Source organism: Gallus gallus, chromosome 3 (assembly GCF_016699485.2).
Source record: "Gallus gallus isolate bGalGal1 chromosome 3, bGalGal1.mat.broiler.GRCg7b, whole genome shotgun sequence".
Classification (NCBI taxonomy): domain Eukaryota; kingdom Metazoa; phylum Chordata; class Aves; order Galliformes; family Phasianidae; genus Gallus; species Gallus gallus.
Window position 1 is genome coordinate 49,030,097 of NC_052534.1, and position 16,916 is coordinate 49,047,012.

Sequence of the window (16,916 nt, forward strand, 5' to 3'; positions counted from 1 at the left end):
CACTCAAAAACCCACCATAGTATGCGGAATCACTACATGAAGTATAACTATAGGTAACTTGAAGTTAACAACACAGTATTTATCATTCTTTATGTGAATCGATAATGACATTTAGAGACGTGATCACATGTAAGACGATACCAAACCCATCTAGGAATTGGACTGACACCTGTTTGTATAGCTCTTCCAGATGTCTGAATGCTCTGTTAGTTTTGTGTATGTACTGTCTATCTGAGATTTGAGCTCCTTCAGGATTCGTTGGCTACTTTCCAATGTAGCCCTCACTGGATCAGAAACTGGAAGTTTATGGCACAGTTCTTCAATCCGTTGTAATCTTTTCTCACAGAGATGGTAAGATCCCTTGTCACCAAAGAACAACTGATGGGAGACAAAGCAGAAAATTCAGCAAAATATAAACTGGGAGAATTCATAAAGCTATCTACATTGTGCTCTAGGCTATACTAAGCTCCTATATCATACATGCTCCTAACTGAGCTCCTGGGTATTAGCATGAAAGGATCGATTTCAAGTGAAACTTTTTGTTGAAGGCTCAAACAATTATCTAATTTTGTGCTGAATAGAGTGTTTGATGGCTAGAGCTGGTCAGACCTTCTGTTTATCATTTACATTCAGATGTATTTCTATAAATACCCATTTGCTGGCATACAATTCATACCTTGTGCTCTTCAATCATCCTTTCTTTGCCTTCTCTGGTTAGCACCTTATTCTGTCGAGCTAGTTCAGCTTTGCACTCCTCCACTGTGACTAGGAGCTTGCTTTTCTGCACTTCAATCTTCAAATGGATCAAATGATACGGGGCTTCCATTTGAAGATCCTACACTCCCACAGGGGCAATAAACAAGCACAGAGATAAAACAACATACCTGTTACCTCAGTGTGAAGTTACTACAATTAAATTATTTATTAATTCCTAACAAAGTATATACTTGAATGAATATATAGGATTTTCTCAGTATTTATAAAAATAAAACTCTGTTACCAATATCTAATGTCTCATATATATAAATATATATATATATGATAAATGTTTCTGGGACCCAGAATGTGTGTGTATATATATGTATAAAAGACGCATCTCAGAGACATCTTGATCCTTGGCAAGATACTCCAGATATTTCCTGTATAAAAACAATAAAGCAAACAATAATAGTAAAGCTGTATTCACGCCTGCTTCTAGTGGTTCCTGTTAGTGTGTCAGTGAGAAACCGTTCACCCATTACTCCAGCTTTGGCCAGAGTAACATGCAAACAAACAAACAAACAAAACAAAGCAAAAAAACTCCATAGCTTATGAGCAATACTTGTTCTGTTCTTAGAGCTTTTGGCACATGACACGATTTAAACATATAGTGTGATGTCTTACAATTTGCTTTCCTAAGGTTGGGAAAATAACTGCAGTTATCCAACATCAGCTTAAAGAACAGCTAGCATCTATGTTCAGCAAAGTTTTTCAGCAGTGAAAAACGTTTTTTATCAGTGTCTGTGCACAGGGGAAGACTGTTGGCCACTTGTTCTGGCAGGTGGTGTTTGTAGATGTAGTTGTAGCTGATTTTGAAAAGCAATTTTTTAATATAATTGTTTAAGAAGCCAAAAAAATGTAACTTTTTCCTTCTTCTTCTTTACTATATATATAATGTAAAGGTCATGTGGAAACTTTCTCAAGTTAAGACTTAGAACTTCCAGAGACATTGTTCAATGTCACTCACCTTCCACTGCCTATGGAGTTTCCTCACAGCTTCCTGCAGGCTGTGTTGCTCTTGTTCAGGAAGGATGTCAGTAAGTTCATCACAAGCTTTCAGGAAGGCATTTAGGACTCTCTGGTCCAACTGATTAAAGAATTCCTGAATTTGAATTGGAAGGTGCAAAGGTGAGAAGATGAAGCCAGTTACTGATACTTGCTGGCATGAAATTCCCCAATACACTCTGTAAGTTTCAGATTTACTAATGCTATACAAAAGAAGTGGAATTTGAGCTAAGGAAAACTAGGTATTTATAATCCAGAAAATTAATTTTGGAACACCTAGACAGTACACTGATACAGGGTTTTAACAAAATAGGTTTTAAAGCCACTTGCTTAAGTAGTGGTTGTAATACTGACATGAATATTCATTCATCTGAAAACTCATCAGCTGATGTGTGAGTTGGTCAAAATGTAGATAGTGTTCTCACTCCAAGTAGTTCTTCAAAATCAACCCCTATCTTTAAGGGGTTCTGCATTCTGCACTTTCTGGTTGCTTACATTCATCAGTAAGAGGGATTATTAATTTATTTTTTAACTTTTCCTTTTTTAATCCTAGTATTAGTTTGATCTGATCTATACAACTTCAACATATGGCCTTTTTTTGTACTTAAAAATATCCATAGAAAAATCAGAGAATTTACTCACACTATGCTTCCTGAGAAGCTCTTCAGGATTTCCTTTTTCTTTTAAGCAACAATTGGCAATCTGTATCACTTTCTCCAGTTCTGCTCTAGACTCCTCAAATTTCTTCATCAAACGGCTATTTGCTTCTATGTTTTTCCTCCAGTCACCAGCTTTCCTGACCATATTCTGAGTTATAAGCAAAGAAAATGAGAGGGCGCTTTCTCATTGCTATTTATTTACTGTTTTATGAGCGAAATGCATTAAAAAGCTGCTTAAAATAGACAGAAAAGCTTTGTGATTTCGTTTCTACCCCTCTTGTTTTGAAGCCTTAGTTGCATTGCATTAGTTAGTGGTTACAATTCCATAATCAAGTAAAAAAAAAATAATGGAAGAAACAAACCATTCCCTAGTTCAGCTGCACCAAGGTAAATCCAGCACTGTGTACCAAACTCAGACTTTATTTTCTCACCAATTACTCATCCCAGTGTTAGAAATTATAACAGTTTTACCCAGTGAGCTAATCAAATCCTTAGCAGTCAATTTAAACATCTTGCTAAGACTTTTTAAAGGTTACAGGTAACTTTGGTTATAATATTAGAATCATATAAGAATGCAGTTTTTATGTGATTAAAAGTCAGTTTCTGAGTTCATACGTTTTTATGTATGTGCATGCTGAGAGATAAATCATAGTTCATCCTTACAGAACCAAAAAAATTAATATTTAACATGGTAATTTTCTGAAAGCACAACTGTATCCTCCTCTGTAAACATAAATATAACTTAAATAAATAATTTCTAAGTGGTAAATAAAAAATTGTTAATCTTTAATGGAAGCCCCCAAAATCAACATAAATTTTAAAATCCACCTCTCAGGGACAACTCCCTACTGACACAGTAATTTCCTTTAGCTGGACATTCATATAGAACCCAACATCTGGAGATCTGAACCCAAGACATTAGTGAATATCATTCTAGATTGGGGCTAAGTAGCCCTGAAAATATCAGTATTACTAGTAACAAAATACAAATCTAAAGGCAAAGGGGACCCTAGACCATTCTATGCATTTCTTACATTAGAAAATGTATATATATATTTGCAACTTTATCTTCAGAATCTACTGCATTTTCTGAGAAAACACAAAGCCCCAGAGAAGTAACAGCAACTGCCAGACTTTCTGTCTTCCATGCTTTATGTAAAGGGAATGTATATGAATATAAGAGCAAATAATTAGTAAAGGCAAGAAAGTCAGGGGAAATAAAAAATGGTGTAGGAGCTCATGGGTGGAAGAAGACACTCAGCCCCTGACCACTTGTTACCAACAGAGCTACAGAGCAATGAAATGTTGATTTGGGAATATGTATCAGCTGCATATGAGTAAGGTTTCAAAAATATGCACCAAAGTGTAAAGTAATTACCTGAAAAGTGATCTGAACTTGTGTAACTTTCTTCTGAAATGTTGACTGATGGAAATGCTGCAACACTTCACTAGAAGCCACGCACTGCAGGATACTCTGACTATTTCTCTCAATGAGGGACAAAGCTTTCTTGCAGTTTTCTTGATAAGCTACCAAATCCTGAAAGAAAGAAACATATATCCACCCTGGCCAGGAACAAAGGAGAGAAAAATTTGGCAAAATAACAAGAAGATCTTTTTTTTAACAATAAGAACAAAAGGGACAAAGTCAAAGAACCACAAAAAAAAAAAAAAAAAGAAAGATTTCACAAAATGTTAGATGGAATCACACAAGTCAGATAACTGTTTCTATATACGTGGAGTTCTATACATGAATAGATTTCTGACTATCTGTTAAAAAAGATAAAAGTAAATACATAGACATGCACTGAAGCCATTGGGACAGCTTTTGGAGAATGCAGGTCAGTACATAAACATATGACTAGTTTTATGGGATGTTTGTATTTACTGTACAATTCTAAGTTGACCACAGTGAAAATGGACGTAAGAACGACAAATCCTAACAGCATATTGATCTTGCCTTTCAACAAATTTATGTTTCACGTCAGCTATTGGATTTCAAATTTTATTACAAATAGCACTGAGTAATAAGAGTTATAACATAGGAAAAAAAAAAAAAAAGAGAGAGAAAAACTTGAATTTATACAACCTGAAAAAAAGAAATTAAAAAAAATCTTGTGGTGAGGAAACTGTTCTGTTGAAAGAACACTATTTCTCAGCACAAATTTCTGTTTAATCTGTTCAGCAGAAGTCAGTATTCTTCATAGAGCTGAGTAGATTTCAGTTATTTGATAGTAAATAACTGCAGAGAAAATGTAATTTTATCATAACATTCTTGGTTTGGGCAACTTTCAGAAATAAAGGAAAGAAGCACTTACAAGCTACTTCTTAAACAGCAGATTGGGTATGTCAGTAACGTGGTGTTCATGTGTTGAAGAGAAGATTGAACAGTGAAGCTCAATTGATCTTTTTTTTTTTTTAATAATATCAAACCTTGAAGTCATTGGAAAATAAGACGTACATATTTTAGCGTACATATAAATACACACCAAATTAAATCTTTTGGCTCTTTTTATTTGTTTGTTTTTATACACTTCTGCTTCCCATAAAAAAAAAAAATAACCTAGAAATCAAGTTGTAAATACTTAGAGAAAACAAAGCTTTTTTTAAAGTGAATGTCTTCCTAAACTTACTTGAGCTTTTTGCTTAAGAACAGTTGTAGGCTGTGCTTCAGGATCCTGGATAGAAATTATTTCATTGACCTTTTCAAGAGATTCATAGAAGTTTGTGATTTGTTTCTCCTGTTCTTCAAGTGGAGACAGCAGATGCTGGCATTCATACAGCAGGGCACTGGAATACTCCTTGACCTTTTAGAAATTTTAAAGAAAAATAATTATTAAGAAGGCAGTAAATTTCAATGAAGAGCAGCTTTATCAGCATGTAAATTAATATAGTTGCTACCTACTTCTTTTAAGGTCAATATCAATAATATGTTAATTAAAGATAATAATCCATTTAAGGATGACAACCTTGAAATGTAGATGTTACCACATATATGCATATTTCTGAGTTAGATTTTTTCTTTCTCCCTCTCTCTCTCTCTTTTTTTTAAATATATATATTGGAGCTTAGTGGTTACTGATTCAATTACTTTAATGTCTGTAAAAAGATAAAGTATTCTTGAACCTTGCTCAGCTGCTCTTTCATCCTTGTCAAAGTTGCAAGCATTTCATTTACTTCTTCTTGGGAAATTTCTTTTGTAAGAAGTTGTGCTGTTCTTGTGACCATTTTGTACTGAGCTTCCATGGCAGGCAATTTTTGCTTAATATTCTGTAACAAATATTTTATTTGTTAATTAAACAAAAAAAAAAATCAACAATGGCATTTATGCATTCACTGAGATGTAGGAGATATATTCTAATTTTTGTCATGGTTGACTGTGAAGATTGGAGAATGTTTCAAATGATTCAAATATTTCAAATGAAAATTGTGTATCATCATAAAGCCATGACAGTCAGCTCACACAGATGTGAGCTGAAACTGAACATAAACCAATATCCAGGTGGACAGAGTTTTGGAAATGTGCTCTAGAAATATCAGCCACAGAACACAATGCTTTAAGTTAGCTATAGGATAAGTAATTCAAAAATATAACTAGTGCAAAAAAAGAGTAAAAATGAAAATGTACGCAAAAATAGTTTTATGTTTTACCCTTAGAATTAGATAATGGGACATTTTGCTCTTATGAAAGAGAAAGAATGGATGGAAGGAAAACACTTACTTCTAAATCTTGTACAAACATCTTCACATCTAGGAAGGACACTTCTATGGCTGATGAAAATTTTCTATTGCTTCCATCAACAAAAGCTGTCAAATTAGCCACACCATCCAGGTATTCTTTCTGTATTTTGTCCAATTCATCTGCCCGAGCATACTGTGATAATATATAGCAAAAAATATATTTTTTTTTACTAGAAAAATTATATTCAATAAAATACAAAGTAGAGGAAACTAGTCTTCTAAACTAGGGGTCTACGTTATTTTCAGTAGTGCTAATACTTAGAAGAATGACATTCATACAAGTGTTCAGCCTTTCTAAATGATTGGATCATTCCAAGAACCCCAAATAGTCATTTGTTTCTAGCCTAGAATCAAGATGTCAGTTAATTTCTCATTACTTACAGTACAAATTTTGAAAAGTCAGCAAAAAGATTAGCACACAAAAAGTCTAGAAAAGCTGAGGAAGAGAAATGCCTGTAAAATCTGCTCTCAGCAGGAAAGGCCAGTGAGAAACTTCACAGCTAGGATGTTCAGGAAGCTGAGTATGTGGGGCAAGAAACACATTTCTCTGGACATTACAGTTTCCACAGTAAATCAAAAGCAAAATAAATAAATAAATAAATAAATAAATAAATAAATAAAAACCTTGAGAGCCATCTAGTTTGGACAAGTTACAATTAAAAAAAAACAAACACACACACACACACACACACACCAAAAGAAAAAAAAAATCAGGGGCGGTCATTATTTGCATTTCCATTTAATTTGACTGAAATAAGTTAGAAAACAGATTCAACTTCTTCAAATAAGCAATTACTGATAATAAGTCACTGAAAAGGGAAATCACTTAGATTTCTATGGATAATTAGTAATTATATTTTCTAATGTACTTATAAGGTGTGAAATACTTCTGCATAACCCTATCCTAACCCTACCTCTGCTTTCTAAAGAGAACATAAAAACAATATTTCTTTTCCAATGCATTGAATGTCTTCTAGGAGATACGTCTTTGTTTTGTTTTTGTTGCTTGTTTCATTGATTATTAGTGCTTCTTGGTGCATGAGACTGATCTAATGCCTGACTGATTTGGGGAACACTTAGCTAGCTTGCAGTGTACCTACGTACGGTTGCAGTACAGTAATTGAACATAACTGCAATTAGAGAGTAGTATTCATGTTCACCATTTAACTACTTAGTTTTACAGAGCTTACAGTAAGAATAGGCATGTAAAACTCATTATTTTCTTAAAAAAATTAGAAGTTATGAATGAATAGTATTCACTGTTTGAGACTGCAAAGATAAATACAGATTATATTGGCTGTAAATGTATAAAAGGAAAAATAAAAAACTGGATAATAAAAACATAAACAAAGCAGATGTCCCAGTACCAATTAACTCTTGTCAAGGTTTCAATTCTAATATAAATAATTATCAACAGTTAGGCACTTTAGTAAGTTGTTCTACAGTACTGCTAGCGGGGCAAATTGTCTTCTTGACATGGAAATGTTAAAGTATTTAAAAGTAACAACAACAGAAACACGTACTTGCTTCACTTGCATAAACAATTCTCTCCATCTTCCATTTAGTAAAAGAAGTTGCTGCTTAAGGTCCCTGGAAATGGTCTCATCACATGTTTCAATCAGAAAATTACCAGCATCATTCATGGCTGTGTGCTGCTGGATCCAGTGAGGTAAGTGCCGGAAGAAATCCTGAAGAAGAAAATGAAAGCACCTTTCCTAAACCTTTGCAAATAGTGTTTACCTTAAACCACTAAACTAAAATTTAGTCACCAGCTAATGGTTGATAAACCTCTTTGAACAGTTATTCTCTGAAGCCATATTGGCTTATGAAACTTACGAAATTCTGGCTTATAAATGGATATGCCATAATAGAATTTTATAATGTTTGAGCACATTCTACTGGATTAAAAATTGCCACTAGTTTACACATAGCTTCTTTTACTGTAGTGAATAGCTTTAATTAAACTGGTGGAAATCCTTCTTAAGAGAAAGGATTTGGTTTGTAACTGAAATCACTCAGTGTTCGTCCAGTTTCTGATCTCAGAAGATTAATTCTTCACCACTGCTTCCTTCTATCTCAAAACAGATGAGAGGGGAAGGAAAAAGCAAGATAGTCACTGATTTTTTTCCCCCATTCCAATGAGACAGCCTAAATAACCCACCCACTGTGCCAAATGCTTGCCTACATCTTGTAAGCAAGCACAGACTCATGAGTTGGCAAAGAAGACAAACTTCCTCCCTTTATTTTTGTTCTCCAGGAGGATGGGCATTTGTTCCTAAGAAAAGCATCTCCAGGCACTATTGCCACAGCTATATCAGTAAACTAAACAGGACTCAATCACTCTCTCCTGATTGTCCACAATATTTAATGGGTCATATGTTCTCTAACATCATTTTGGCATCTAGCAGCTACCATCCTCCCAGACAGTACACAATTTTTAGGCAGAAAAATAGAATAGCCACAAGGATGCAAGCTGCACAATTCCACTTGGTCCTCAGGCCCAAGGAAGGGGCACTGAATCATACAAGACTTCTCATCCGACAGTGACAGTTCTGTGTCCCCCCTTGCTTCAGATGCAGGTGAAGAAAGGTACACATTATGAGGGGATTGTAACTAGAAGTGCTTAAGAGGCACCGCAGGTAAACAAAAAAAGTTGTAGAAAAAAATGGCTTGTTTATTAATACATTTGCTGTTAAATTTTCCTTACTTTTTGGGAGAAAAATTCTACTGCATACTGATTTTTTTTTCCAGATTTTCTGTGACACAGGTTCATAATAAAACAGAGAACTCAATGACAAAGTTAAGAAACCACTTTCTTTTGCAAAAAGAACTAGAGTACTTACTGGTTTTGAAATAATACAGAAACAATGGATAGAAGATGAAAGATGAAAGTTCTATGCCTGGGGCAGAATGTGGTGGTGTTTAGTAATGCAGCTAAAGGTTTCATATAGGCACCAATTAAATCTTTATATAATATTACCTACTCTAACGTACTCTAGGGAAACTGCTTTAGTGGGGGTTGGACTAGTTGCTCTCCAGTGGTCCATTCCAATCCCTACAATTCTGTGATTACTGATGTATTTGTATTTTTACAGAACAAATATTTGGAAATGTTGAAAAAGTTTGTCATATAGCAAGCAGAAGTCATCGTCTTTCACTTGGGACTTGAGATACTTGGGAATGACAGTTGTATAACCATACAAACCCATAAGTTCTTTTTAATAAACAAATGTTAAAACTGCTAATCAGAACTATCCTTGGAACTAAGTGAACATTATTCCTGTGGAAGTCTAGATTCAACATTAATAATAGAAGTAACTTAAAATATGTATTTCAGTCTACAGGTAGTTTATATTACCTCTTAACAACTGTTAACAGTTTTGAGGTAATAGAATATACTTAATATACTAGCATTCTATGAAGAGTTACACTTCCATGTCTAAAGGTTTTTAACACAGCTTTTAGAAACTTCATATCATAAAAATTAAAAGTAGCTTCTCAGACTAATCCATCATTCTTGCTTAGTATGAACTACTTTTAACATTTGTATTATTTCATAGGTTTATTTTTACTTTAAAATCTACTCCATTCTTTTATAATAATTTAAATGATCAAACTTCTACCTAAAACTATAGTGCTCTGTCATGTCTTGATGTCTATCTGATATTTTACAACTTATTAAAACTAGAAATTAAAACTTCCTACTCTTATCCAATCTCAAAGTAGCAACTATTAAATACAGCATTATTCAGGTCAATCTGGGTCATTACTGAAGTGTCACAAACATGTATCTTAGCTCTTCAGTGTCAGAACATAGTGTGATAGCAAAAGAGACTTCATATGACAGCAGATTTCCAGAAGGAACTCTCCAGAAAAGTTCTAAAACACTAGGGAAACCGATTAATTATTTAACTTTCCTTCTTTGCATTTATATATATTTATATGTGATATGCAAGTAAACATCTGTGATCAGTATAGATAGTATGCCAGAAACTGAAAAATATTCTGAGTACTGCAATAGGGATTTATCTATCAATGCATCTACTAAAAGTTGCCAGCATGAACTTCTCGCTCTTGAATGACATTTTGTAAAATAACCTAAGGAAACGCAAAAGCACATCCCATATTTCAATGTTTTACAAAATAGTTTTATATATTTGGTATTAGTTCATACCTTTTTAGACTGTTCAGTCTGATTAAGCATTTTTTCAGCATCCTCCAACCAGGCTTGCAGACCTGCCACAGTGCTGCTGTATCTGTCCCAGTTAGCAATTACTTCTTCCAACATGCTTCTTACACTTCTCACCTCTACTGAGAGGTTCCTCCACTGTGCTGTTGTTTCACTCATGAATTTCATCACACTCTCAACTTCTTCCACTAAGATACATGAAAGACATTGATTATTTACCTTCATTATTATTTCTGTGATGCTTAACATTATGCTGTGCTTATCTAGTCTCATCAGAGGATTATATTTGACTAAAACTGCTATTTCAGAAGAGTTTTTACACATACGCTCTTGTTCACAGCTCAAATTTACTGCAGTTATTTCTGAGAAATTGAGCATGTGCTTTAAAGATTGAGGAAAGTACACAAAATGATACACAAGAACACAACGAAAGTATGCAAAAACACACAAAACTTTTGCTACCACAGCAACTTTGGGACCATATTAATTAGAACAGTAACAATGCATACTCAGTGTAGTGTTTGTTTCTAATCTGTAGTAAAAGACATCAACAGAGAAAGTTTCCTTAAAAAAGTAAATAGTAGAAATATGTAGTGTACAAACAATCTAAATCTGCACACAAAAACACTGAATTAAATTGACTTTCCAACATCTTTAAAATAAACTGTGCATTTTTTTGTCTTATTCTTTTTAATATTTTCTTCACTGTAGTCCTTATTCCAGAAGGAAGAAATAGAGGTAAGGAATAGAACCCAAGTAAATCCGGAAACTTCATAATACATGTAGAATACTGACAAATTAGCATTCAGCTAAGGTGACCTCTAATTTGCACCGCTGTTTCTGATTTCATATAAGTGATTATTTACCCTTTGAAAATAATTTGCTTTTAGATTTTTTCATATTATTGAATATTTTTTCATTCTTTTTAAGAATATCTTGTCAATTATGTAAAACTTGAGCATCACCATCATTGACTTAAATTTCTCAACAGAAATGTCTGTCTTCCACAGAAATTACAGTGTAATTATCTTAGTGGAGATTAAAGTGATCTCATGTCTGTAACATCTCGGTCAAATATTGCACTCATGCGTTCTCCCTCAGTGCAGCAGTGCAGTTCAGGAATTACTGGAGGTATCTGTTGAATCAGCTACACAGTTCCATCATGTATATCTGGTACAACTGTCATTTGGGTTCCCCTTATAATCTTTCACAGTTAATGAAGAAATGTAGATCAATTAGGAGATACTTTTGTTACCACAACAACCCAGAGACCAGCTCTCTCGCTGCTTTTTTCTTAGTGACTGAAGCCAAGGTGGGGAATGCCCCAACCACTGGAACATGTCACTAGTTGGCTCACTGACACACTATTGGGCCCAGATCAACAATCCAGAAGTTAGGCTGGACCAGCAGAAAGTCTGAGCATGATCACCACCTTCTGAACATTAAGGAAGTTAAAAAGTAATGGGCTGCTCTGTACCAGTTGACCTCATGCTAGAGAAAATGCAAAATTGCTATCACAAGCTGTAGAGTTTCAGACAGATTCCAACTGCTATACAGCTCTACTGCACTGAATAAACAAATATTAGGTGATCTTTTTTAGGAGGTATCTATGTCTAAAGAGATTAAAATGTCATCCCCACAACAACAATAGAAACGCAGGCATTTACCTGAGCCATTTGCTTTGGCATACATTTCAGCTGCTCTTTTCAAGATCTGGTATGTAACTTCGTATTGCTCAAAGAACTTACTATTTTCAATAACAGACTGAAAGGAAAAAGACATTACAACAGAGAAAATAAATATAAATGTTAGAACATGTTCCCTGAAATTACACCAGGAGAGCAATGACAGCTTTTAACTTCATTATTTCTTTATTTATGAAATAATATTAAAATTTCTTCTTTTCAAATTAATAGTACAGTAGTGTTTCCCCTCACAGGTTGATTTTATTTACTTTGCCTATGGAAAGAATATTTAATATATTATCAGTTAGTTTGTTAGTTAATCAATTGCTAAAATTCCTAGAATATTATACGTGAAACCTGCAGAAACTGAACAATTAAAAGTTACATGATCAGTGAAATAATTTTTATTATTTTTTTTTTAATTTCCTCCCTTATAGGAGGCTCCCACAAAAATAAATAAATAAATAAATAAAAATAAAAAATAAAAAACCAAAACCTGCTAAACACTTAAAAACATTCATGAATTAATCCTTGCAGAAAGGCAGATTTTGTTTTAAGATGTGAAATACATATGACTTATCCTTCAGTTTGCCTCTACTTTCATTGCAAGTGGTAAAAATAAGATTAAGGAAACAATGAAGAAAAGATGCTGCTTTCTGAAGTGCAAAACAGTTCTTCTCTATTTTATGCAACTATAGTATATTATACTGTATCTTCCATTATCATTGCTAAGAAAAAAAAAAGGGGGAGGAGAAAAAATCCCTTTTTACAGGGCTTTTACATTACCCTCCCTAAAATACTTAGAGTTTTGGAGTGGATTTATAATATATACTATGTGCCATGCCTCAGCTACAGATCTACACACCTCAGGCAAATGCATCTCTAATATGTACATACACGTTCAGAAGTGTCAGAATAGACAATCTTTTGTTTGTACAACTGTAAGTTTGGTAATACAAGGTTTTTAACAATACCAAATTTCAATGTTTAATGTAAAAATTTTCAAAGGTCAGTGTATTTTGAAGAGGAGAATTAGATCTTGTGTTCATCAACCAACATAATATAAACATGATAAACAGTTTTAAAAATGAAGGCACCAGATCGTAACTAAAAATCTTCTGTTGTAAAATTTTTTACAGTTACTATGTCAAACCACCAGTTATCTGGCATATAATTTAGAAATGTGTTTATAGCCAGGTAAATTCAAAACAGTCAACATTTCTTCTACCCTAATATTAAAAAATAATAAAAACAGAGCCTGTCAAATACAAAGAACTGTATTCTCTACCTTGGACGTTTGACAAATTCCTGACTTTTTTTTTCCCTTGTTAAACCGATACCCACAGACATTTCATCCTGAACCAAAATCTCTTCATATGAAAAGAATGTACCAAACTGTTTATATAATACTGATCACAAGAGCAATTGAAAATATGTTCAAAAATGAAACATAAATTTTACTGAGTAAATTTCTCCCTTCTGTCAAGATCCCTTTAAAAATATTCAACTATTCCCAAATCTATATAGCATATATTGCCAAAAATGCACTAATACAATGATGGCAAAAAACAGTGCTATGAGTTAAAAGCCATGGACAGCTGTATCCAGTATCTCCATTCGCAGTTGAGACTTTGGTACAATATATTATTCAGTTTGACAACATACAATCTGTACTGACCTTTATTTCTGGTATATGACACGTAGATGAAAAGATGTGATAAACTAGCAACCAACACTTTTATTTTTAACTGCGGTACACAAATATTTTCTGGCCATGTGTTATAATTCAGAACCTAACTACGCATGCTCCTAGAATGCCAGTATCGCTCAGTTGGCTTTGACAGACAAACATACAACATACTCTTTTTTTTTTTTTTTTTTTTTTTTTAATTTCCTGCTAATATAATCACCAAAGGTACAGACTACAGCTTTCCTAGTTAAGACTCCTAATTAAACAGAAGAGAAACATTCATCTCTTGCTCCTAAAAACCTGTCTGGACTGCCAAAGAAAATATTTTTCCATCACGGGACACTTAGAAGGAAATATAAATTAAGGTCACCAGGAATGAAACTGAGCTCTATCTTCTTGTCTGAGTTTCCTCATTTTGATGTCATACAATTTCATAAATGATAAAAGGAAGCATTTTCTTTCCCCAATAACCAGCTCAACATTAGTGGTCAGAGAGCATAGAAATAATTCTGGTAGTCATGAGATAACATGCAAATTCACCACTTAATGCTCATTTTAAAGCTAAATATAAGAAATAAGAAATCAATATAAAATAATTCAAAAATTAAGATATCTACTCCCTTGTTATTTTGCTTGACACCATTTAGCAGTCTCTGAGACAACCTTATGAAGCACACAAATGGACTGTAACTCCTAGCTATTGCAAAACTCTAGCAAACTGTCTTATTGTAAGGATTCACCTGAGTTTTGCAGGTTTAAAACAAGGTTTAATTCCTGAAATATTTGAGTTTCAAGTTTGTTTCCAATGCAATAAAAACTAGCAGGATATATAGGCATCAGTAACTTCCTCTACAGTGTCCTGGATCTAAACACTTCTATAAGTGTGTGAATTCTTTCCAAACATTTTTTTCTCCTCATTTGGAGGAATTTAATAATATGTGAACTGTGGAGGACTGCACCCCAAAAACCACTTCTATTTCTGCACTTAATTCATTTATAGTCACAATAAAGTGCATCTATGCAGTTGTAAAACAAGAAACTAAATTCTCTGAAACTATTATCTAAAACAAGTAAAAGTCTAGGATTTAGAACTTTCAGATATTTTTAGTAAGTTAATGGTCAGACATGGTTAGCAGTTGGGACATTACTTCTTTTCCTCAGGAGGTAGGGTAAAATGCAGCATTTTTTGATTTTTAACATTTTGATCACGGTTCCTCCAAGGGATGAAAGAGACACTGCTAGAATACTCTACATAAATACAGTTAGAGGTTTTGACTGACAAGTCTCATTTCTCTTTCACTTTTTATTAAATTCCAACAATCTCAGATGAGAATATTCCAAAAATAGTGCAAAAAGAAGACAACTCCAACTTACAATGTAATTTTGCAGGAGTAGTTCCACTGACTCTCTTCTTCCATATTTAATAATCCATGATTTTAACTTTGATTCTGCAAGGACTAAGAGTGACAGTAGACGGTACTTCAGTTCCAGGAACTCCATTTTCAACAGATGGAGCTCAGATGAAGAGACAACAAAATTAAACCTACAAAATGAATCATACTGTAGTAAAATATATCAATAATTTTTTCTTCCTTCACCCCCTCTCTTTTTTTCCCCATTTTCAGTTTTTCCTGAAGGGTTTATTTACAAGTCAGATATTTCTCTACTTTTTCACCTAATTAAGCCTACCAACATTTAATTATGTATGATGAGCATTCTGATAATTATTATTGAATATCAAATGAATCATAATCCTGTTTATTCATAGAAATAATCAGTTTACATTACTAAGTTTTGCAAAGTCATTTTTCTTGCATTCATTCTGACTTGTTACATAACATTTCTTTCATGGGCAAGTAATAACAGGATTGATGTAAAAAAAACAAGTATTTCTTCCCAAAACACATAGCTTATGTTGATTCTCACCAATCATTAATGCACAAGGCTTTTCAGCAAATTTTCATTTACATTCTGGGAAGGTTTTCCTTCCAATATTTACATGCTTGCCATTAAGAAACATTATTAGAAAGCATTTTCTACATGAACAGGTTAAAAATCAAACAGGTTTCCTTTTATCCACAGAGGATTTTCATTTTGGGTGGAAAGCCTTACCTCTCTGCCATATCCTCTAATTGGTCCGGTGGAACAGGCACTCCATTAACAGACCTTGCCCCGTGGATCTCATGGAATGTCTTTTTGTGACCTTCTATGTTTTTCAGTAGATCCTGATTTTAAAGAGAGAGAGACAGCATGAGAGAAAAGGGGTGGAGGAAGAGACTGAGGGAGAGAGAGACAGAGAGAAGGCTCACAGTAGGCTATCTAATAAGCACATTTTGAAGCCTGTACTGATGACTCAATGTAGTTAACTATTTGATCATGCTTTCACATTTGCATGCAAGGGTATGCCTACCAAAAAGCATTTACAGTAGCTTGAACATTTACACAGGGAACACCCCTGTTAAATGCTCTGTTAAAGCCATTACTCACAATTATGAAAGATTTTAAAGCAGAGAATACACTGCAAAGGTTTAACAAAAGAAGAAATCTTAATTGTATTTAAAAATGTCCAAAATACAGTTTGTAAATACTCTAATAGCACTATTGTATAATCATGCTAAATATACTGTTTACATCCTTACAGCAGATACTAACCTTTGTTAAGTATTGATTCAAATTTTCAGCAACTAATCTCTATATAAAGACAGACTCCAGAGCTCCTTATGTAAGTATCTATTCAATATTCAGTGAACTTTTCACTCTCTCAGCTTCAAAGGATTTCAGGATTGCTCTCTATACGTTACACAAATGACGGCAGAATGTGGTACTCGACCAGTATTCCTGTGATAAGAATTGTACCAGCAAAAACCTTACAGCAGAGCACATTTCAACTGTAACTAAGCAACACCGCTTCAAACAGCCTCCTGGAGATTACATATTAAAATGAATGACTGGCAGTAGTCTTTGTAGAGATACGGTAACAAAACCACATTAAGTGCCCAGTGGCTGAGAGGACACAAAACAATGGACATTTTGCTGCAAACGGACAGCTTCTGGCTCAAAGTGCTCAGAAGCCTGTGAGCAAAAGGGAATCGTACAAAGTTGCCCCCTTCTCATTTTGGGGAATGAAGTTCAGGCTCATGTATTGATCACAACTCTTGGCTCTGCCCACTGAATAGTTACCTGTTTAGTGA

General features: G+C 33.9%; 1 protein-coding gene across 1 annotated transcript in view; it reads right to left on the reverse strand.

Moving 5' to 3' along the window:
• SYNE1 (spectrin repeat containing, nuclear envelope 1) overlaps positions 1-16,916 on the reverse strand; it is a 250,326-nt gene that overhangs the window by 199,348 nt on the left and 34,062 nt on the right. The window contains 13 exon segments of the mRNA XM_040697338.2: positions 170-378; positions 677-835; positions 1,727-1,861; positions 2,407-2,571; positions 3,802-3,960; positions 5,054-5,227; positions 5,547-5,690; positions 6,142-6,294; positions 7,685-7,849; positions 10,336-10,538; positions 12,018-12,114; positions 15,100-15,268; positions 15,838-15,950. Of these exon segments, the coding sequence (XP_040553272.1) occupies positions 170-378; positions 677-835; positions 1,727-1,861; positions 2,407-2,571; positions 3,802-3,960; positions 5,054-5,227; positions 5,547-5,690; positions 6,142-6,294; positions 7,685-7,849; positions 10,336-10,538; positions 12,018-12,114; positions 15,100-15,268; positions 15,838-15,950 (2,045 nt within the window).